The 24,139-nt window shown below is 37.2% G+C and overlaps 1 protein-coding gene across 22 annotated transcripts in view; it reads right to left on the bottom strand.

Annotated features, from left to right (window-relative positions):
* Window positions 1–20,253, bottom strand: part of LOC138922838 (ATP-binding cassette sub-family D member 2-like) — a 200,543-nt gene extending 180,290 nt beyond the window's left edge. For all 22 annotated transcript variants that reach the window (XR_011435980.1, XR_011435981.1, XR_011435983.1 and 19 more), the window contains exons 1-6: window positions 20,102–20,253; window positions 17,572–17,675; window positions 13,956–15,581; window positions 12,232–12,412; window positions 3,657–3,778; window positions 138–306 (exon numbers count right to left, since the gene is read on the bottom strand). Coding sequence is in view for 6 of the 22 variants with exons in the window: in XM_070259244.1 (XP_070115345.1) it covers window positions 138–306; window positions 3,657–3,778; window positions 12,232–12,412; window positions 13,956–15,254 (1,771 nt within the window). In the remaining 16 variants the exon portion in view is untranslated. The remainder of the gene's footprint in view (window positions 1–137; window positions 307–3,656; window positions 3,779–12,231; window positions 12,413–13,955; window positions 15,582–17,571; window positions 17,676–20,101) is intronic.
* Between the last annotated feature and the right edge of the window lie 3,886 nt (window positions 20,254–24,139).

Genomic DNA, 24,139 nt, shown 5'->3' with positions numbered 1-24,139 from the left:
ACTAAGTTTAGGAATAACTATTTAAATAAATAAATGTTGGTTTCTTTTATCTGTTAAAGACTAGCTTCTAAAAAACTTTAGTTCTGTTGATAAACACTTAAATACAGGAAAAATACAAAAAAATTTGAGTCTAATACCTTTGATTTCCAACGTATCACTGAGGGATAATTCTATGTTAGCTCCATTCTTGCTATGGTTTTCAGACTCTTGCATGACAGCAGTTCTCTTATAAATGCCTCTTTTCACTTCATCAAAGACCCAAAACATATTGTACACTCGAGCAGTATAGCCTGCTAATTCAGTGATCTAAAACCAACACAGAGAAATAAAATAGAGTTAATATACTCAAGACAGACTTAAAAAAATATGCAATCATATAAGCTTTTTGATTTAATATTAAAGATCCTATTTTATTATACATGAAAAATAAATAACATATCTGATAACTAAAACAAGTAACGGTAAAAAGTTTCTCAAGAGAGCAACATAGCAACGTGTCAATGTAAGTTTGATTGGGATTATAAAACACATAAAAAATTATTCATTCAAGTCACGGTTAAAAACAAAATGTAAAGATTTCAGAATATTAGTGAGACTTAAAAATCTTTGGTCAAGGGGCTGGCCCCACGGCCAAGTGGTTAAGTTTTCACGCTCCACTTCAGCGGCCCAGGGTTTTGCCGGTTTGGATCCTGGGTGCAGACCTAGCACCGCTCATCAAGTCGTGCTGAGGTAGCATCGCACATAGCAGAACCAGAAGGACCTACAACTAGAATATACACTGTGTACTGGGGGGCTTTGGAGAGAAGGGAAAAAAAAGATTGGCAGCAGATGTTGGCTCAGGTACCGATCTTAAAAAAAACAAATCTTTTGGGGCCAGCCCCGGGGCCGAGTGGTTAAGTTTGTACGCTCTGCTTCAGCGGCCTAGGGTTCACCAGTTGGAATCCTGGGCACAGACACGGCACTGCTCATGAAGCCATGCTGAGGCAGCGTTCCACATAGCACAACTAGAAGGACCCACAACTGAAAATACACAACTATGTACGGGGGGCTTTGGGCAGAAAAAGGAAAAAATAAAATCTTCATAAATAAATAAATCTTTAGTCAAATTTCTGATTTGACTCGTTCAAATGACAGATTTCATTTCCAGAAAATTAGAAATTTTGTGAAAAGCTTAAGTTCATTCAATGAAATTATGATCCTTTATTTTGATATCTTTTTTCAATTTAAAATAGGGTTTAAATAGAAGAAAAATACATATTTTTCTTATTAGAAATGAATGCTTCTGAGTCAAATTGATTGTCAAAATTCCTAAGCTTGGCAGAGAAAATATCCCTGCTAGAGGATACCAAAATTGGGAGTGAGCTCAATGTAAATCTTCAACTCCTTTTCAGTCCAAATTCCACAATTCAGCTTCTTTTCAAGCCAAACATGATTTATATGCCCAAAGAAAAACATTAAATATGACTGTTTTCTAGGTGAGATTAAAGATAAGATGAGATAAATCTCTGCTTTAGTCCATAAGGCTCAATAGAGTGGTACCTTGCTCCTATCCTGCCAGTGATCCAATTTAGGCTGAATCTCCTGCTGTTTTTCTATTAAAAGAACACCTTGTTGTCAGGGTACTGTGAAAGGTGACTCATCTCCTGTCAAGACCATCTTTCTCAGTGAAAAGGAAAGCACAAAAACCATTCCCTTACAGAAATGTTTACTAGGAAACTGGAACCAGTAAGCGAGGCAGGTCACTAGTAAATGTCTCTTAAACAATAAATTGTGGAATAATACAACAATGCTGACATTTGTGTAAGATTTTTGTGTGTGCAAAACAAGCAGTAAAAGAGTGCATATTACTGTCAAAAGCTTTCTACCGTGTTTCTACTGTGTGAGAGGTCTGTAGCTGGATTAGTATCGCATTTCTATATGTTAATGTTATAGCTATTTAAAGGGTAATTTCTCAAATGTTATCCACAAAAATCTCCTGAGTTCTCAAGCAGAGGAAAACAGAGCTAAGGATTAACAAAATATGGATTCAAAAGAAACCTGGCTAAATATATTTGCATAAAAAAATAAAAAGTCCAAAACCAAATGTAGAGGTCAATTAAAGAAAAGCAGGAGGCAAGGAGTTAGTAGACCAGGAGTCAGGGTGGAGCGGGCCAAGAGTGTCTGAAAAAACCTGAGAATGTGACTGTGGACAAATTACTTTGGGATATAAGACAGGGGGTTTGCCCTTGAACTCTAACTCTAAAAAGGACCCTTGCTCCCTCTGGAGCTAGCAGAGAATGCATGATGCTTTCATGTGCTGTCATAGCAGCAATAAGATTCTTTAGAAGTGAACATTCTGTGATTCAAAGCACAGTCAGCCAAAATAAAGCAAAATGCAATCAGTTTTTGTGTCGGAGACAATGTAGAAAAACTAATTGATATTCTTTCTGTGACTTAGATACCAAAGTATTTTAATGTGAGATGGCCAAAATTTTGATTTGTCATTTAATTTTAATAAGTAATTTATTAATCAAAAAACCTATCCTCAAAACTGTGTCTTCAGATTATCAAAATTACTATTTGAAAAATTTTTTAAAATTGAGTTGGTTTGGTACGTGGCCCTAAACAACTGGTTTTACTTTTATTTTTTTAACCCAATTCAAGAAATCAGTTGTTGAATGAGACTGAAAAGTTTTGTGGGTAAATCACAAACTTTGTAACTCTTTTATATGGCTTATTCGAGGCTTATTTAATAGGCAGCTAAATTTATAAAGATGCTCTGGCAATTTATATTGATACAAAAGCCACAAGAGTAATTAATAGTGAGAATGTCTGTCCATGGGAATATTATGTAACATCTGAACTGAATAAAATGATTTCCAGTCTTAACACTGTGATATTTGCAGGTCATTACCATTCTTTCAGCAAGTATTTATTGACCACGTACAACATTCCAAGCATTAAAATGGATATTAAGAATGTAAAGCTGAGTAAGACAGTTCCTGCTTTCCACTCAGGGCCTGGTGCAGGGGATAGTCAATTACAATGTGGTAAAGCACCAGGTGTACTGTGAACACAGAGAAGGTAGAGCCAGACTCTGCAACGAAGGCAGAAAGAAGGTGGAATCACAAGAGGGTTTTAGAGGTGGTTGGTGAGGCTTGACTTGTCAGGAAGGATGAGTAAAAGTTTGCAAGGTATATAAGTAATATTATTGGCTAACATTTAGTGACTGCTTAATATGTATTGTTTTAAACATTCTACATGTATTAACTCACAACAACCCTACAAAGTCAATGCTATCATTATCCTTATTTCACAGATGATGAAACAGACACAGACAGGTTAAGGAATTTGAGTAAGTTCATATAATTTGTAAATACTGGAGCAAGAATTTAAATTTAGGCACTCTGGCTCCAGAATCCACACCTAGGGGTGTGGGTTTTTTTTTTAATTAAAAACAAATACATCATACTATAGACAGAAAAAGAGGAGTTATAATTGAAAGTGTAAAAATTAAAGGTTATTAGCAGCAATATACTTGGGAGGGCTGCCTTACTCTTAGCAATGTTTGGTAGAGAAAAATGTTTCCAAAATACTAAGTATATCTTGTAATTTACATTTTGCTTGATTTTCATATATCTTATTTTAATCAAATTGATGATGAGAAATGCAAGTACCTCTTTGTATGAAGACATAATCCTTTCAATAGCATCAGCTCCAGAGGCCAATAAAGTTCGAGCAGTAGTAAAGGCTTCTGTCCGTTCACTAACCATAGCTTGTTTGGGGCCATCCTCTAGATCTAAAAGCAAACTACAAAACTATTGAGTTTTTTCAAGTAACTAAATGTTTTATTTTATACAGATGAAATTATGGCCAAAACAACCACATGTAAATTTTTCATTAGTACCAGCAATTTCTTAGAAATTTAATGAATTATTGAAAATACAATATTTGTACGAGATTTTATTTAAAGCTTTCTTTTGTTTCATTATTTTTTTAGAAGGAGACTTGGAACAAAAGTAAGTCTATAGGAATTATGACTATTTTCACTTAGCATTCTTTTAACTTTTTCCAAATTCAACTCCCTGCCCTTATTACAGCTAGGCAATCAAATACTATGGATTTGGTCAATAAAATACTACTAATAGGAATACAAGCAAATATTTCTAGTGTAGTTCCTTTAATAGAAATGCAAGTTAGCTGACCCTCATAATCCAGCCTCTGTCTACCTGTTTCAACCAACCCTCACTCTACAGTCTAGCGGCAGCCCAAACATGCAACACTCTATTTATCCTCTGCTATTTGCATACATGATTTCTTCTGACTTCAATATACTTCTCTTCCTTCTTTGTCTAGCTCTTTCTTCAAGAGTTAACTCTTTAGTAAAGGTTTCCCTGGAAACTTTTGCTGGCCTTTCCAATGGACTTTAAGTTTCTTAAGGGTCAAGAATGTGTGTTTTATTCTTTATTCCTAGTACTCAGCAGAGTCTCCAGCACATAGTACTCCTTAATGTGTATTGAATGGATGCATGGATGCACGGATGGGATGGATAGATGAATGAACATCCTAAATTACTGTCAATGCAGAATTACAGTTAAGAGGAGTCAGACTAGGTTTGAATCCAGGCTTTACTACTTATTGGCAGGTAGTAAGGTAAGTAGAACTTGCCACTTATCCTCTCCATGCCTATTTTCTCATTTGTAAATGAGGGAGACAATAATACTATCTCAAACAATTCTATCTCAAAGAGTTGTTTTAAGGTGAAATACAAATGAAGTGTTAGTCTAATCTATGGCCTATAATAAGTTCTCTAAATGTTAGCTGTTATTATTTTCTCTAGTTATTATCGCATATCTATTTAATTTAGTCTCATTCTTCAAAATTGTTCTCTCCAAGTCATTATTTTAATCTTTCCAACAATTTGAGTCTCTATCTGGCCCGTCTATAGATTATTTCCAAAGTTCTAAATTAAATGCTGAAAATTAATGAAGAAATTAGAGTGATATAGATAGTCATAGTCTAACTTTGATATTTATTGTTCTCTGACTTATCTCAGTGCAAAGGTTTTTTTTCTCCATATCAGTGCAAATATTTAACTTATGCCCTATTATGACTACCAGATAATTTCATATTTACTTGCTCACAGACAGCTCAGCTGGGTTTGAAAGAGATCCACGCATAATATAAGGTAAAATGCACTCAGCAGATATTTACTGAACACCTAGATATGCAAGAAATTAGGCAAGGTGCTATAGGACATGCAAGGATAAATGTGATTTTCAGACTCTTTCCTTAGGGAGCCTACAGTTTGGTAGGAGAGAGAAGATAAGTTCCCAAATAACTATGCAGGGCAGCCTATGAAGAGAGTTAATGGGAGGTGTTTAGAGGAGGCAAAGATCATTTCTTGCTGCAAGAGACAGGAAATGCTTCATGGAGGAGTAGACTGTGAGTGAGGCCTTGAAGACCACATATAATTTCAATAGATCATAAGTATAGTATAAGCAACAGGACAGAGAAGGGAAACTTCAAGCAATGCCAACTGAATGATAAACAGCTTGATCAAGTTACAGCATGGGTTGGTGTCAGGCACTGATTTCACCCGAGTATGAGAATCACCATGAGTTCATGGGGCCCTTTTACAATAGTCTAGGGGCCACCCGGTGGCCGAGTGGTTAAGTTCCTGAGCTCCACTTTGGCAGCCCAGGGTTTCGCTGGTTGGGATCCTGGGCGCGGACACGGCACCGCTCAGCAGGCCACGCTGAGGTGGTGTCCCACATAGCACAGCCAGAGTCACTCACAACTAGAATATACAACTATGTACTGGGGGGTTTTGTGGAGGAGAAGAAGAAGAAGGAAAAAAAGAAGATTGGCAACAGTTGTTAGCTCAGGTGCCAATCTTTAAAAAAAAAAAAAGAGGACAAATAGTCCAATGTGGTTCCTCCTAGCCCTACTATTGTCACTGCTCTAGAGGACTCCTGTTAGCCCCCTTGAAGTGAGTGAGTTTCCCTGAGGAATGAAAAAAGAAAGGCTTTGAGTGCTGGTATAAGTGAGGAGTGAAAAATGTGATTGAATAAATAGACTGGAAACAGAATGTAGATATTCTTACATTTAAATGTGTGACAAAATTTAGATAGACACAAAAAAATTACCGAAAGATTCTCAGCAAGCTACCAAAATAGTGAATTGCTGAATCAGTTAAAGCACTAAGAATAGTTTTGGCTCATAGAGAATCTGGCTGGTGATCTAAAATAATCATGGGATTTTATGAATTTGGGTTAAAAGCGGTTTAAATAGTAGCTTTTACTGACAGTCTCTGTTAAGAAGTAAAAACACTAGCACAGATGAACTGGTGTTTGACATGGCATGGTACTTTCCACGTCGCTTTAGCAGATTAATGCCTATTGGGTTTTCTTCGTGCTTTTAGCAACAAAATTACAAATAGCTCTGGACAGATTTCATTTGACTTTTATTCTACGGATTGTTCTTTGGAAAGTACTGTGAGAGCAGTGCCAGTAGTATTTTGCCATGCTCACAACAGCCAACTGCATAGCCTCTGTGAGAAGGGTACATTCCTCAGTGTCAGAGATATAAATTCATGACCTAAAGCACTCACCTATTTTGTATCCCAGATCAACACATTTTATCTTCCTCACCAAATATTTGGAATACGTTGTCAAAAGTGCCTCACTTAAGGATTTAATATTTAACATTATATCTTCTCATTTTACTGCTATTTTCAGCTCTGCTAATAAAAGGATATATTGAAACACGGTCACATCTGTTGCTATTTCACTGAAAAGGTGAGAAAGGATTTAAAACTAAGGTTATGTAATACATTTGTGAAAACCCATAGAACTGTATAATACAAAGAGTGAATCCTAATGTAAACTATGGACTTCAGTTACTAATGTATAAATATTGGTTCATCAGTTATAACAAAGGTATCACATTAATACAAGATGTAAATAACAAGGGAAATTATGGGAGGAGGGGAAATTTGGGAACTGAACACTTTCTGCTCAATTTTTCTGTAAACCTAAAACTATTCTAAAGAAAATTGTCTATTAATTTTTTAAAAATTAAAAAAGCAGGCTACCCTTCTGTACTTTTTTCTTTGGACTTACAATCTGAGTTTATTTCTTGTCATTTATGTTTTATCTTTGCCACCTTGACAAATCTGAATCTTACTCTACCTCATACCATATATAAACATCAATTCTAACTGATGATCTTAATGTGAAATGAAAAACCAATAAATTTCTAGAAGATAAAATAGGAGAGGGCCGGCCCAGTGGTGCAGCGGTTAAGTTGGCACGTTCTGCTTCTCGATGGCCTGGGGTTCGCTGGCTCAGATCCCGGGTACAGACATGGCACCGCATGGCAAACGCCATGCTGTGGTAGGCGTCCCATGTATAAAGTAGAGGAAGGTGGGCATGGATGTTAGCTCAGGGCTAGTCTTCCTCAGAAAAAAAAAGAGGAGGATTGGCAGTAGTTAGCTCAGGGCTAATCTTCCTCAAAAAAAAAAAAAAAAAAAAAATAGGAGAATAACTCTATGACCTTGGGTGACACAAATATTTCTTAAACAGGACAAAAAAAGCACTAACAACAAAGAAAATGATTGATAAATTGAACTATATTAAAATTATGAACTTCTCTTAGACACTTAAGAGACTGAAAAGGCAAGAATAGAGTGGGAAAAGAGATTTGAGTGTGTGTGTGTGTGTGTGTGTATCTGACAAACTACTCATTACAGAATACACAAGAGCTTTACAAATGAACAAGCAAAAACCAGATAAGCCAGTTTAAAAATGAAGAAAAAACTTATCGGTACTTCATAAAAAAGGCTATCCAAGTAGCCAATAAACAAATGAAAAGTGCTTAACCTCCTCAGTCATCAGAGAAATGCAAATTAAGACTACAATGAAGCACGCTTATACACTCATAAGAATGCCTAAAAGGAAAAAGACTCACATCAAACATTGACAAAGATGTGGAGCAACTAAAACTCTCATACGTACTGCATGATACTATTTATATAAGGCTCAAAACCCAGCAAATACTAATGAATGATCGGTAAAATGCCTGCCTTTGCTGTGGCATGGGGGCAGGGGCAGGAGGAAGTGGGGATGGGGGTAGGAGGCTGAAGATGAGGATAAGACTGGGAAGGGGTTTCTGGGATGGGAGCTTCTAGGATGAAGGTAAGGTTCTGTTTCTTCTCAGTGGTGCTTACGTGTATGGGTTGACTTTGTGACAGTTCACTGAGTGGTACACTAATGATTGTGCCGTTGTGGGCATGTATGTTATACTTTAAAAATTATAGCTCCTGACACGAATAGCTAATTACAGCTAAAAAGTATGTCTTTGATATGTACTGATAATTACTGTGACAATAATTGGTCAACAAGAGAGTAGTCATATGTAAACTGACCCAAATACAAAATTATATTTCAACAATTTGGCATTTGAATATGAGACATACTCCTGCAGCAGGAGCTATGGAGATCATCTTGTTGGAAGTACATTTTAGGAATAAAATATCACCCATGTTATGAGGGTTATGGTAGAGTTCAGTTCCATTCCTAAGAGTGCTTTCAGTTGCTACTTCTGAGGTGCCACCTCACGTTAGCAGATCACCAACATGTGGACGCTACTGGCAGTGCTAGTGGCTTAGGTGCACTGTTCACTGCCTGTCAGGTGTCTGTGATAAGGTCCGGCAGAAGGGACCTATAAGTAGCTTTCCCTGGCCTTGCCCAGAACTGCTTTTGATATGAAGAGAAGAAAAGTGGCCTATAATATTAAAAAATTGAGATACAGCTCCCAGGTAACTATTTTCTTGACATAATTTCAGTCTTTCTCTTAATACAAAGCAAAGAAAGGGGTAATGTCCTCTAAGAAAATATAACAGAAACTATATATAATTAACTATTTCAATGCCTCTATTTCAAGCATTAGCTCCCACGATTGCTTGGTCTCAAACTAAGTTAAGTCCCTTATAGACTAAGTTCCAATATAGCTAAACGGAGGTAGCGTGATGAAGGTAAGAAAAGTAACACACTAGGAATCACATAATGTCTTCTATCCTTAGTGCTTCCACTAACCATCTGTGTGCCCTGAGGCAAATCTGGGGCTCCAGACTGGATGACCTCTAAGCTCCTCGTCTGAGTGAAAATGGCATGATTCCACATGCAATTTTGTAATGTGAACTTGAATATAAACATAATCCTGTCCTAACCATAAGATTTCACTTGAAGTTGTAGGTGGGTGGTATAACAAATCTACTACAAAACTATTTTTCTTTTCTCCTCCAAAAAAACTATGCAGGCTCTTCCTCCTATCTGCACTTTTACCTCTGACTTCCTAATCACTTTTAAATATCTTGCTCTCTTAACAACAATAATCGTGCCAGCAAATGTCTATTGAGCATTTTCGATGAAGCAGGCATTGTTCTAAGTTTTACACATGTACTCTTCTTTAATCCTCCTAACAACCCTGCTATAATTTCTCCCATTTCAGAAATGAGGAAATTGAAGCACAAGAAGGTTAAATGACTTGCCCATAGTCATAGCCTAGTAAGCAAAAGAGTAAGCATTTGAACCCAGGCAATCTGATGCCAGAGCCCACATGGTAAGAATAGAATAAATATTAACAATGATCCACCTAAATTCTTACTACTTGCTGAGAACTGTTTCAAAGCACATTAAATACATTATATACAATTTCATAATTCTGTAAGATATATATTACTATACCTATGGTTAAGAGAGGAAAACTGAGGCATATAAAGTTTATGCAAATTTCTCAAGGATGGATAACTACTAAATAGCTGAGTCAAGATCTGAACAGTGGCCTGCTTCTTTATTGTATTGTCTTTTTTTCCTCTATCCTACTTTTTCTCCCTTTTCTCTTTGCCATTCTTCTCTCATTCACCCACTTTTTCCACCTATTTTTGCTTTAAAATATACAGTATCATGTATTTAATTCATCTCTAACATAAGGGACAACTCAGGGCATAAGTGTAAATTAAGACTGAAGATTAGATTAGAATATATGATATGTAATTCCAAGACCTAAAGCCTCAAAGATATATCATTATTTAGAAAAAATAATTTTGTATGAGTAAAATGCTAACAATATTTTCATGTGTTAAATCATTGTAGGTCAAATGTCTTTAGTAAATACGTACAAACATTATAAGCGTATATATAGTAACATTAGAAATTACAGAAGATATTGAAGCACCTTCTCATAATAATGCTGTCATACGAATTTATTTTTTTCTTCTATGACATTCTTATACTGCTTCTCTTTGTATAAAATCCTCTTTTGAAAAGAAGCTTTAAGAATTACTTTATTTTACTTGCATCACTGTGATTATCATAATTTCAATGTGAAATTTTAATGTTGTTTCTTTAATTTAATATGATATTTTCAGGATTTATTTTTAAATATCTTATTACATCACCCATAGAAATAAGATTGTTAGATTCTTTGCATATACTGTTTACTTCTTACTGGTCTCTGTGGGGTTAATTTGTCACCATTAATAGCTGCATTTTCTCTGCTCTATGTTGAATACTCTGGGGTTTTGTAATAAGACCCGTGCTTCCAAGCACTAAGAGAACTACACCATGATCTTGTCATTGGTGTTGTCTCTATACGTTATATACGAACCTTTTAAAACATCCATATACTTAGACCCACTATGAATATCTGATAATTTTGTTGTGTCTTACTAAAACTAATCTCAAGACCATAAATTTTTGTGTCATTTTTTTCTCCAATACTTTTTTGAAAAAGCAATTTATTTTATCTTATAATGAAAGGATTATGTCTAAAAATACTATTACCAACAACACCTTATTCAATATAAACTTTTTAAATGATTTTTTGAAAAATAAAACTTTGAAAACATAAAAATAGATAAAATTCAGTTTCCCAGTGGTCTAAACACAGTATTAGACAGTTGAGTTGTGGAGTATATTTGGTATATCTACAGTCTTATCACATGGGATTGACAAATTCCAATTTACTAAAATGAACAATTTTAGGTTAAGAATGACTCAAATTTGACAAGTTTTTTTGTAATAATTGGTTAAAGCATTGAAGCACTGTTTCAAAATATTAAAGTATAGGGTAATTCTTTTACTTGTTTTTATTAGATGACTTCAAACAAATAACTTAATTCTTAATTCTACACCAAAAATAGCCGTAAAATAGTGTGAATTCTGTTACCTTATTCTCAGTGTTGCCTTTTGTTTCCTAGGTAATAATTGTCACTCTATATCAAGAACGTCAAGAGCATGCTCTGTACTTTATAAACATTATTCTGTTAAATCCTCCCAACAGTCCTCTGAAGTAGCCTTTCCAATTCTCCTTTTACAGATGAGGAAATGGAGGTTCAGAGTTTAATTAACATGACTGAGAGGATACAGGCAGGAAGAGGGAAAGCCAAGAGTTGAGCTAAGCTCTGTCTTACTACAAAGCCCATGCTTTTATTTAGTTACTTCAACACTAAGGCCAATTTTGACCAAGTGGTTTTTAAAGAGAAGGGGGAACGTTTTATTTTGGAGGAAGAGCAGAAAATGCTGCTAATTTAATTAACTCCCCTTTGTCTCTGCCCATTAAGACCCAAACTCCCATCTCAAGTATTACAGAACGTTTTAATATTGTTCTTGTTGTCCTTATCTTTCTTAGTTATCCCAAAGATGAAAAATGTTGGTAAAAACCACTGGGGTGGTGATAGCTAGAATTAGACAGGGGCAGCTTGACAACCCCTACCCCCACAATGCCACCAAATCATGCTACATAGGAGCTTTATCTATGTTACCTACAAGTAGAGGAGATCTCCTTCCATGGTGTGAAGCACTTCCTAAAACAATATTCCTAGTTGCCTAATGTAGTCAACCAACTCTTCAAATCACAAAACAGGGCAGATCCAGTTATAGAATATTTATAGACTAAATACATGGGATGTGCAGAACTGAAGTTTAAAACACATGGAGAGAACTTACACTGCTTTTCAAGATATTAATTTGAAATATCTCACAACTGGAAAGGACTTTTGAGCCACTTATCTCCTTTCACATTGCAGGTATTATTATTGGATGTTGCAAAGTCTGCCTTTGTTTCTGACCATTAATGACCACAGAAAAATGGCTACATATTCAGTTTCACTCACACAAAACCAGCAGTGACACCTTCAAGAGAAATAATCCTAAACATATATTGAAGATTAAGCATAAATGTCATTACCACCATCTGCAAAGCCAGTTGCAGTGATAATAGGTACAGCCACCATAATCAGTCCACTGCTGCTCCAAACATACTTCATCAAGAACTGCTCTATCATGATGCACCACAAACGTTTGGATAAAATGAGGTTCATCTGATCGGCTAAAGCTTTGTAACTTTTCTGGAGTTGCTTCATTTCCACCTATAGAGGGAAAAAGAGGCAAGAACCCAGCATGAGTTACAAAAGTAAATACTGTATGTCTGAAGGCTTTCTTTAAAGATAGGTACACATTATTTTGTTTTACTTAGTATAGTATGATCTATGATTCTAACAACTAAAAAATACAGATTAATATAAGAATGAGTCATTATTGTTTAATTTGGTCACACCTATATTATTGAAAAAAACCCATGATACTTAGTAAATATAAAGTACATGTCAGTGATTTATAATTTTTATTTCAAAATTACATGCATGAGGTTAAAATTAAACGATATTCTATAAGACATGAGTAAACAATGTTAGAACTTTATCCTTCTTGATCACACCAAAAATATTTGAAAATAAACACATGACACACATATGTGTAATTAGATTCCATTTTCGAACTAACTCAATTTGCTGGATTTTGTCTTAAATGCCGGAAGCCTACAGCATGGTATAATTTAAATCACTGAGTTCAATGATTCAAGAAGAATCACAAGTCAATATGACTAATACAACATATAAGGACAATTTTCAAGGGGGAGTAGAAGTCCTAAATTTGCTTTAAATTTTCTTCTTCAGATTCCTACTACTGTAAACGTTTGTCTTGATAACTAATGATGCTTCAAAAAGTAAATAATTCTGCTTGGGAATTAAAATACCATTTCAACTTAAGAATACCTGAATATTTCATTTGTACTAAGTCATTTGTATTAAGATTTCAGATGCATCACCTTAAAAAATTTGGTCGTATTTAATATTCTGAGGTTACTTCAATGCTCTGGAAGTTTATGTAATTAGGCTAACTATTTTAGGGATCTGCTTAATGTCGAAAATCTTTAGTATTCAGAAATAACGTTCTGAAATTCCTTTTCTCCTCCTCATTTCTTCTCTAATCTTAGCTTTTCTCTCAAAGCCAGACAAAATTTCATTTCACTGCCTCTTTTTATTTGTGTCAAACATGGTGCTGAACATTAACTAAGAGTTGGAAATGCCATTTGTGAGACACACTCTCCTGCACTTCTTAGGACTGAGGACCCTCCATTGCTGACCAGGCATGCAAAATTGTTAAACTTGTCTTTCATGTAAAAGGACAGGGTCTTTTTTCCTCTTAAAAACAAAGGGCCCTCAATAGTAACACCAAGAGAATACCATCCTAAATTTTCCATCTCAATGGACATGTGTTTACTCAGTTTCCAAACACATTTTCTTCTAATATTCTACAACCAATTAGGATTTAAGTTTTAAGAAAATGCTTCAGAGATAATTCTGAGCATGTTTGGGTAACTGAGGCTAAGTAGACTGAGTGCTGAAAATTTTATTCTCATGAAACTTTAGAAAAGTTTGCACTCTATAATTCTTTAACAACTTGTGAGTAAAAAGGGTAAGGAAGCATACATTCTAGTACAGGTTTAGATGTCATCGGAGTCTAAAACGCTAAAGAAGTGGGTCCATCAACAGTACAACAGATGGTATCTAGCACTGCAGTGGCAGCTCGAACAGTCTCACATTTCACCCATCATCTTAATTTCTATCTTACCTTATGTCCTCTGTAAAAGGCAATTTCTTCAACCTTGGCTATAATTCTGGAGTGCACATACTGCAAACAGCCTTTTCTATGAGCTTCTTCAGCCACCAATTTACCAAATTTGGGAGAGCAGGCTTTCAACACTGTAGCAGTGGCATATACCACAAGCCCTGCTAATAGGGTGGGCCCAATTGGGCTAGCTCCTCTGGATGTAGCAGTCTGGATGAGCGTATAGGAGGTCAGGATTACATCTAAAATAGGTTTGGTCAGATTAGAATACAAGTGAGCCACAGATTGGGAGAACATCATAATATCCTCAGTAAGAGACTGGTCAGGGTTTGCCAGCCTCCCATCCATATTGATCACCTTATAATAAGTCTGATTTGTAAAATAGGTTTCACAGGCATGGTCTACTAGGCGAGTTCTGAAGGCCAAAGCCAGTTTGCACTCCAGGTACCTTATCGCACTGTTCACAGAGGCAGCAGGGATGGCAATCATAAGCCACTTGAGTAATTTGATGATGAAAGCCAGTTTGCACTCCAGGTACCTTATCGCACTGTTCACAGAGGCAGCAGGGATGGCAATCATAAGCCACTTGAGTAATTTGATGATGAAAGCCAGTTTGCACTCCAGGTACCTTATCGCACTGTTCACAGAGGCAGCAGGGATGGCAATCATAAGCCACTTGAGTAATTTGATGATGAAAGCCAGTTTGCACTCCAGGTACCTTATCGCACTGTTCACAGAGGCAGCAGGGATGGCAATCATAAGCCACTTGAGTAATTTGATGATGAAAGCCAGTTTGCACTCCAGGTACCTTATCGCACTGTTCACAGAGGCAGCAGGGATGGCAATCATAAGCCACTTGATTAATATGATGATGAAAGCCCGAGGCTTCTTTTCCACAATGCTTTTCACGATTTGTCCATCCAGACCAGCCACATAGATAGACAGAAATGTTCTCGAGATCAGAGCCACCGAGTGGAGGCAGAGCCACCCTGTTTCAGTGGTCACAAGTTTTGGAAAGAGAATTTTCCGAAGTTCTAGTAGCTGTTTGAAAAAATCTGCATTCACTCCAGGCGAAGAATTTTTACAAGTGGTCTCGGTGCAATGCAGTATTTCTCTGTTCTCTGCAGTCGGGTAAGCTGCTTCTTTTCTCTTCCTGTGGCCAGATTGCTTTAAACGCCTGCTAATGATGGGATAGAGGGTTTTCAGAGCATATGCCGCAGCCACCAGGCAGGCAGCCCTTTTAGCAGCGCTAGATCTGGTCCATTTCATTAGATCAGCTGCTGCATTTAGCATATGTGTCATTTTCCCAATTACCCAAACCGGCTTCAAAAAGAATTGGTTTTAAAAGATCATGATCCACCAGAATCCCCAGCAAATGTTTCAGAAAGTCCTACAGGGTTCCATAGTCCGCAGCATTTCTTCTCTTCTTTTCTTAAATTTTGCTTTTGTTTTTTTCAATTTTGTTCTGCTGTGACAGGTGCAGCGGAGCTCAGACTCCACTGCACCTACTGAGGATGATTCCCTCAGAAGCTCAAGCTGCACTAAGCTGCCCCAAGCTCCTCCCTCACAGGCCCCTCATTGGCTGTGAGGATGGTGGGACCTTGGAATCCTCGCCGCTTCCCTTTGAACCTTGAAAATGAGGAGAAAGCAAAGCGAATTACATCCTTAGGCAGGAGTCCAAAGAGTTAAATGTCTATTTTGGGAAAGGTCGAATCAGGGCAGCTGCGGGCGACAAAACCTGCCCCAGCTACTGAGCATGCTCAGCGTCACTTAGAAACGCACAGAAGTTTCAGAATATACATCACTCCTCTAAGGTTTTAGTAGATACCACAAGGGGAAGAGCAGAAAGAAAAGGAAATTTCCAAGCGCTATAAAACGAGATGAGGCAGAAGGAGCTAGGGAGATGAGGGAGGAGGGGCAAGAGGACCAACATGAAATGAATGTGAAAAGGATATGGAATGAATGTGAAAGGGTATGGACTGAATCTGAAAGGGAGAGAGAGGAAAGAGACAAGCGGGAGGGACACTGGAGAAAGCAAACTATCAAATACTTAGATCTGTTTTTCAGTCCCATTTTATTTTATTTTTTCTGCCTGTGTTTCTCATGAAGTCCCAGAATCTATCAGACAAGTCGTAATTGAGGGCATATTTTGTAAATAAATAGGAGAGAAGTCTTCTGCATTATAGAAAATAGTTCTTTGCTATATCTCCATCTCTATGTTTACTTGTCCTTACAATAAAAATCTTCCAGCCCCACAACTGCTATTTTTAGCAATGGAGATCTGATGCACTGGTATTTATTTACAAGGTGACTATTGAATAAAAAAGAGCAGTGTTTCACTTCTACCACCCTCTTGCGTCCTTTAGATAGTTGTTACTTGGAGGTGTGTGACTTTATAACCTAAAGTTAACCATTTGGGAATCCAACTGGAGTTAGATGGTGGAAATAGCTTCTCTGGGACCTTTTTTGAGAGTTCTTTGTCTTTTGCAAACTTTTGTTTTGCTTGTTTTGTTTAGGCTTAGAGATAATCTATTGGCTACTTCCCACTTTGGTTATTTGATTCAAACAAAGAGTGTTAAAAAAATTTTCCCTACATCCCTAATAGAGGACTTAAACTGCTAAACAGTCAAGCAAAATTCTGCATACTTTTAAATATGTAAAATGTTTAGGTAAGGATGAGTGTGTTTTCGAATATGCAAAAGCATTTTTGCTTCCCCACACCCACCACCCCCCACAACATACATACACATTTCTAGTCAACTGGAAGCCTGGGAAGATATGCATTAAATTAGAACAGAGGTTGGCAAATTATAACCCAACCAGTGGGCCAAATTTGGCCTGCCACCTATTTTTTTATGGCCCTTGAGATAAGAACAGTTTTTACATTTTAAAATGGTTGAAAACACATCACAAGAATAATAATATTTTGTGGTGCATGAAAATTACATGAAATTTTTATTTCAGTGTCCATAAATAAAGTTTTATTGGAACACAGCCACACCCATTTATTTATTTACTTATTTTCTATGGCTTGCAAGCCACAGAGCCAGAGCTGGATAGATGAAACAGAGCCTAAAATATTCACTATCTGGCCCTCTTCAGAAGAAGTTTGCCAACCCTTGTGCTAGAATATAAAACCTGTTTCAGTGTTGAATGATCTTCATTATTCAGTTTACTGTGAATAAAGAACTATTCTCCTTTTCATAAGTAACAATAGCCTTAAACTTTTAAAACTCCTTTCCCATGTACCTATATGAATTTCAAGAATCATCACAGGTCTCTTTTCATTTGTTTGCATTCAATTCAGCAGACTGACTAATACATGAGTGGCAAATTCATGCAAATTTCTTTTATAGCTGACCATATTAGCAGCACAATCTATCATTCATTCCATTGAGACTTTCTAAGTCTGTATGTAGAGATCATAGTGTTATAGTGGTTATTTTCAAAATCTTTTATTCCTAATCTCACGTTTCTCACGTGTCAAAGTAAGGATCTCTTACCCTTATAAACTTTAATTCTTTATGTCACATCTCCTGACTGTGATAAGACAGGTGGAGGGCCAGGGTAAACTTAGCTGGGGGTGATAGGAGGATGTTCAGCCAGGCAGAACACTTACACAGAGGGTTACGCCGGTCAGCAAGCAGCTGGCAGTCGAGGCAAGTGGCCTGCATCACTGGCATAGGACAGCCACATCAGGGGAGGAGCAGGGCAGTGGGAAATCTAGAAGCAAAGAAGGTTAGAGATCAAATCAGGCCTGCACTTAGTTGTAGGTAGGTCAGTTTATCAACTGATAATGAAGCTAGGGTATAGGAACAAGCTTTTATTGGCTTGAGTGAAAGACTTGTTAGAATGAGGAAAATAATCAAGATAGAAAGACAGAAATTTGGTTACCGGAATTGTGGTGCAGGGAAGGTTGGAGGCCAGTTACTAGAACTGGGGAAAAGGTTAATGTGAGATTTGACCTAATGATGAGCCACTTAAGTACAGATGTAACTATCACCATTTTAATTCCACTCCCACCCTTCACTCTACCCTACCCCCAAGAGTCAGGGTTGGTCCTAGCATCTGAGACCAAGCTCAAGACTTCAGGGAAGGCAGAGGAAGAATTCAAGATGATAGGAAAACAGATACATAATTCCAGTTGGAAATATATGGTATTTAAGTAAGAAACTAAGAATGTCAAGATACTTCTTTCATTTTTTATATTGCCATGCAATTAAAGCAGAAAGAATGCTAATTTAGTTTGAATTTCAAACTAGGTGAGAAAAAAAGAGTGAAAAAAAGTCACTTGTTACTATAGTAAACATAATTCAGCCTAATTTCCACTCAATCTTCTCAACTTTACATGTGTTTACATGGGAAAGCATTAAAATTTTTCTTAAGAGAGGAGAAATAATCTTAAAAAAAGATCTTGAAAATGAATGAAAGTTAAAAAATAAGCAATAATTATCAAATTACTCTGTTCTCAAGTGTGATACTCTCAATGTCAGTGTCACAGTGGACATTACCAACAACCATGGAAGAGCAGGATTAAATAGACTTTATATATATATTAGAGACTATATATATACACATATATTAGGAAAACTACATGCTTTCTAAACAGTAAAACATCAGAAATAAATTTTTATAATAAAGAGACCTACATATATAAGTATATGAATAAAAATGTATAATGTAGATAATATGTATTATGTGTTTAGATAGTAAATCACCAGAGAGTAAATAATTTTTAGCAGTAAAGACAAATTAAGGTTTAAGATTTGGGATGCATTTCCTTCTCAGCAAATGCTAAGTAGTATTTTATCTGTGCTGTATTCCTTTCTTGAACTGTTTCCTGACCCGAGATTACCTAATTGCCCTACTGGCCCTAAAATAGCACAGCATTTGACTCATTATCTACCAGTCATGCTAGCCTTATTCATGTGAGCCACAAACACAATGAAGATGAGATCTTAGGTCAATATTTCATCTGTTACAAATAACCACCTAATAACTGGTTCATAATGAAATGTCTTTTGCTGTGAAGGAAAACCCAGCAAATATCTTGTCTGAGGATGTATCTCATAGATTAATCTTTCCTTAGCCTAATTGACCACTTCCACTGCCTCTCTGTGACTGGAAGGAAAGCAGTGACTCTAGTCAGAGAGAAGACACGGTTCTATCCAGCTCCCACTTCTTGACTCTTCTCAACAGATTGGTCAACCTGTCCTTTATGTCTCTACCTATAGAATATATTTTAAAAGGTCAGTCAATCCTCTATAAAATTATTTTCCCCTTCTAGTTAATTTAGTTAATTTGTACCTGTTTCAAAATGTTGAAAGTAGGAAAGGCTAACGCACTGGGCCATTGCTTCTGACTCGACTGTATGGTTTAGTTACTGAAAAACGATGAGCTACTCCATGACGAAGACTAATTTGTTCTGAAATGCTATACTCACTTGGTTTAATTCAAACCAATGATAGATATACTTTGGTGAATTTTTGTGACAAAAATCAGTATTTCTATGATTAAACGATGTCTACCAGGGCACATAATCCTATTTTAGGCAACTATATTTTAGGCACTATTTCCCAATGAGTTAACAGAAAATGTATCATATTTGAAAATGAGAGGTTGCCCAGATTAAAAATCTGGAAAACAATCATGACAATTGGGGAAAAAAAACCATTTTGTGCATTTGTTTGGTACAGGAGATTTCTAGTTTCTAACCAAAATATCATAGAACAGCGTGTAAGATAAACATTTTGTGAGGATATACAAACATAACACAGAAACGATCACTAAAATCCAACTTTCGTTTTGAGATTTTTTTCGGTAAGGTGTTTAAAGTCTTTGGGTCTTTACAGCTAAACCCAGTTTTGATCAAGCTCTCTAAGAAACCCACAAAATGGTAAGTTACTACAGCGCAATATTTCTAATAAACAACTGTGTACTGAATATTGAAACTGCACGTGAAAGATATTTAAAGGATTTGGATGTGGAGTGATGTGGGAATGGAAACATCATCTTGAGGATTACGGATCCATATCTTTGTTCTTGCCTTCTTTTTCTCCCCTCAGTCTGTTCTTTGACCTAAAAAGAAAAAGGCTGAGACCTACACCAAAGTAAATAAAACTATGGTGGGGGTGGTTTGAAACACTAACCCTGCGGCCACAGCCCGACACTTGATTTCTTGAGGGTTCCTTCGCCCGACCGGTTGAAACTGCTGTGTTCTTCCTCCTTCGGACGCGCTGCTTTCCCACGGCGTCCCCTGCGGCCCTATCAGGACAGCGTCGCCGCAGAAACCGCAGAGGCTGCCGGGAGACGCGGAAGGAGCCTAACCAGGCCGCAAAGGCTGTAGGGAGGCTGGGCTATAGGTCCGTGGGCCGGAGAGGAGCGGGCTGAAACCGAGGAAGCTGTGGCTTAGCCCTGAACGGAGCCGTCTGAAGTGCAGCTGTCAGAACCCCAGTGTCTTCTCAGAAGTTTTGGGGAGATGAACTGGGTCGGGGGCTCCAGGTGAGTCGTGCTGCTGGAGCTTGAGACTGTAGCCTTGCGTCCCTGGACGTGCATTCCCGTCATGGCGCCTCTTTCCTAGGCCTCGGAGGGGAGGGCACAGCCTTGCCTGGGGGCAACTTGCTAGGAGAGGTCTTTTAATCTTCCCCAAGCCGGGGGACCCTAGCGCCATGTCTCTGCTCTTAAACCGAAAGCAGCTCAGCTTTTCCCCCACTGTCTTTCCAAAAGCTTCACATGTGGGGCCCGCCGTGGGTGAGGTTCTCTGCTCTCCCTCCCCCGCCTCCCGGGTCCTCCTCCTCTAATGAGACCTCTGAGCAGCTGAGCCCTCTTCTCGCCCCTGCTTCTCCCTTTTTGAAGGGATTTCTTTGCGTCAATATATCGTCTTTGCACAAATTTGTAAGGCGTTATGGAAGAGGCCATTCCCTGCTGCCCTTAAATCCATTGGTGGGGGCTCGTATCCACCATAAATCCAATTTAGTTTGTTTTTGCAAGGGAGGGAAAGTGAAGCGTTTTTTGCTTTAACTTACAAGAGAATTTGCAATTTGTTTTGTATTTAGAATTGATCACATAAAGGAGGATGAGTTGACAATTTAGCTTTATGTAACCTGTTCATTGCTGTTGACCTTCAAGTCCACTAGGATGGAAATCATGTGGGCCTGTAATTTCGTTTGATCAAATTCCCTGACGAAAAGAATTGTTTTGATTGAAACATTAAGCCGTTAAATACAATTTTTGTCACAAGTAGACCCAGGACAGTGATGATATGGTTAGAATATAACACATTTAAATTATTAGGAATTTTATAAGAGGAAAGACAGCTTTTGTGTTCAAGTATTGTAACGATGTCTGATAATTTTAGCAATAGCATTTATCCTGTTGAAGATATGTTAGCATCGTATTTTAGAAGTTTATCTGATTTATTCCTAGCTAATGTTCTAGCATCATGCTTCCACTTTGGAGAAAAGTGAAAACTCACTTACAAACGTCACACAATTTAGTTGATACATGATTATAATTTGATGCTTTTGAATTCTTTAAAATGTGAATATTAAATGAGATAGAAAATCATCTTACAAACGCTTAAGCAGTATTAAAATATAGGTGCTATTATTATTCTGTCATATAACTTCTGGTTATTCAGGGAGTAGTATTTTGGTTGCTAGTGGGAGGATGCAAAAGCAATGTACTGCAGGAAACGTGTAGTCTAGGATTGTGTTTCTCAAAATGAGGTAGTGCTGCACCTGGAGATATTAGGTACCAGGGGGTTAAGAAACCACAGAAGAAACGTGACACATCTCCCTGGAGCATCAGTTTTATTCACAGATCGGAGGAAAATATATTTTTTAATTTAAGTAAACATGGATATGTTATAGAGTAAAAGGCAAAACTTGTGTGAAGTTGTAAGAGAAAATATGGAATTTTAAATAAATTTTCTTGGGGAGGTTGGGCTCGTTAGGGTCAAACTCCAGATTGGTAATGAAAAAATGAGTGTCTCCACTTTGTACTATCCCAGCAAACAAAGGTAGACAAGATTAGTTGATCATGGCGCTCTGACCATGAGGCCGTAAGGGCCTCAGAATCTGAGACAGTGCTTAGTAATCACTAGCAGTTGATTGGAGCTGCTATAGAGTAGAAGTTTTAATCCTTGTCTCAGACCATCCTTGAGTACTTGTTTATTTCCCTCTGTTGTAGGATTAGTTTTTGTTTGAAAATTTTGAGAACTGTTAGGAACTTAAAATACAGACGAGTAACTAGAGAACATTTACAAAGCTCTCTCAGAGCTGCTCCATCAGAGAATTCGGCATTAATTAATTCAACAAATACGTTTTTACTTGCCTCCCTGTTTAGGGCATTGTCAAGCTGTATAGTGGGATTCAAAAGAGAAAAAGATAAAACTTTGGACCACAAAAAGAATTTATGGTAGAATGGTGAGATTTGAATTAGGTGAATGATTTTAAGACTAGATAGTTAAATGGTACTTAATATATAACAAGTGCTGTTCTAAGAACTTTTTGTATATTAGCTCATTTACTCTTAAGAAGAACCCTATGAGGTATGTACAAATGTTATCCTCATTTTACTGATAGGGAAACTGAGGCACTGTTAATGTTAAGTGGCTTGCCCAAGGTCACCCAGCTAATCAATGACAGTTATTTGAGAACCATATGCTTAATGGCTATGCTGTGCTATGCAGTGTAGAAATACGAGTATTGTGAAAGTGGCACATGTAGAGGGCTATGGATATTTAGAGAACAGAGAAATTACCTTAAACCTTGAAGGATAACAGTGTTGCACAGAACAAGCGCTACAGAGAAACAATGAAACACAGGTTCTTAAAAGCTGAAAAGGAAGTGAGATAAATAATTATCAAATTGGAGACCTAGTTTTTACCAAGGCTTCTTAGAAGAGATGGGTTGGGAGGGCAGTATTAAAGAACCTGAAAGGATTATTTGGCAGACAGTAGATTGGTCTGCATTAAGACAGGAAAACACTTGCAAAGAGGCTTTATACCTTTTTTCCAAGGAAATGAATGAAGCAGGCTACAGCAAGTTTATATTTTGGTTGTAGCAACCTGATTGTATACACTAAATCAAACCAGGGTATTCTTGTTGTGTATTATAGGGACCTGATATACAGTTTAATTGCGGAATCATTTGATAGGAGCGTCTTTACAATTGCAAAGGTCTTTGCAAGTTTTCTTGGCATAAAAGAAACTTGGCATTTAACTTTTTGCTGCTCTTCTGTTTGGGGAGTCTACCAGTCACATGTAAGATTTTTTTTTGTGAGGGAAGGGACTGGTGGCTAGGGAAGAAATAAGCTTTCCTTATTTTGATTTTTAAATTACTTGGTTTGGCTTTAGTGTTATGCTTTGTGGACGTCTTTGAAGATATAACATTTCATTTCAAACAAAGTCTCATTTAGGGTAAAGAGATTTGGTCTAAGCTGAAACTAATTGACATATCTATGATAGCAGTTCCCAGTCTACTGTCCCTGAAACTTGCTAATCAGCCATAATGTCAGATTTTCCAATTTAATGGGTTCTTTCTTTTTTTCCTAAAATTATATTCTTTTTTTGACTTAAAATGCCCCTCCCATTTTAAGTCCTTTCTTTTTTTCTCCCCCTGCTTTTTCTTCCCAAATCCCCCCAGTACATATTTTAGTTGGGGCATGTGGGACGCCACCTCAGTGTGACCTGATGAGCGGTGCCATGTCCACGCCCGGGATCTGAACCAGTGAAACGCTGGGCCACCTAAGCAGAGGACGCGAACTTAACCACTCGGCCACGGGGCTGGTCCCAAGTCCTTTCTTGACAAAATTAAAAATATGAATCATTTGTCAGTCTTACCAATTAAATAATTTTTTTTTTTTTAGTTGTCTGGGAATCATTGACCTAGAACTCTAATCTTTGTTTTGTACTTTTACATCAGCACTGAGACCCTGTGTTTTCCTAGTCACATTGAGTTGTAAATTTGAAAGAGGACAGGTATAAGCACTGATCTTTTTAATTTGGAAAAGATTCTCTTTTATTTTCAGTATTTGGTGATTGACGACTTGTTTCACCAAATTCATAGCCACCTCAGACATGAAGGTGGTAGTAAGAGAAGAGAGAAAGGAGAAGATAAAGATGTGACCAGTCTTTGGGCCTCGATATGCTATTCAGAATGGGATCAACTATAGATCTGAAATAC

The sequence above is a fragment of the Equus caballus genome, unplaced genomic scaffold (genome assembly GCF_041296265.1).
Source record: "Equus caballus isolate H_3958 breed thoroughbred unplaced genomic scaffold, TB-T2T haplotype1-0000016, whole genome shotgun sequence".
Lineage (NCBI taxonomy): Eukaryota > Metazoa > Chordata > Mammalia > Perissodactyla > Equidae > Equus > Equus caballus.
Note: the sequence above shows the minus strand (reverse complement) of the source record. Positions and strands in the feature narration are given on the sequence as shown.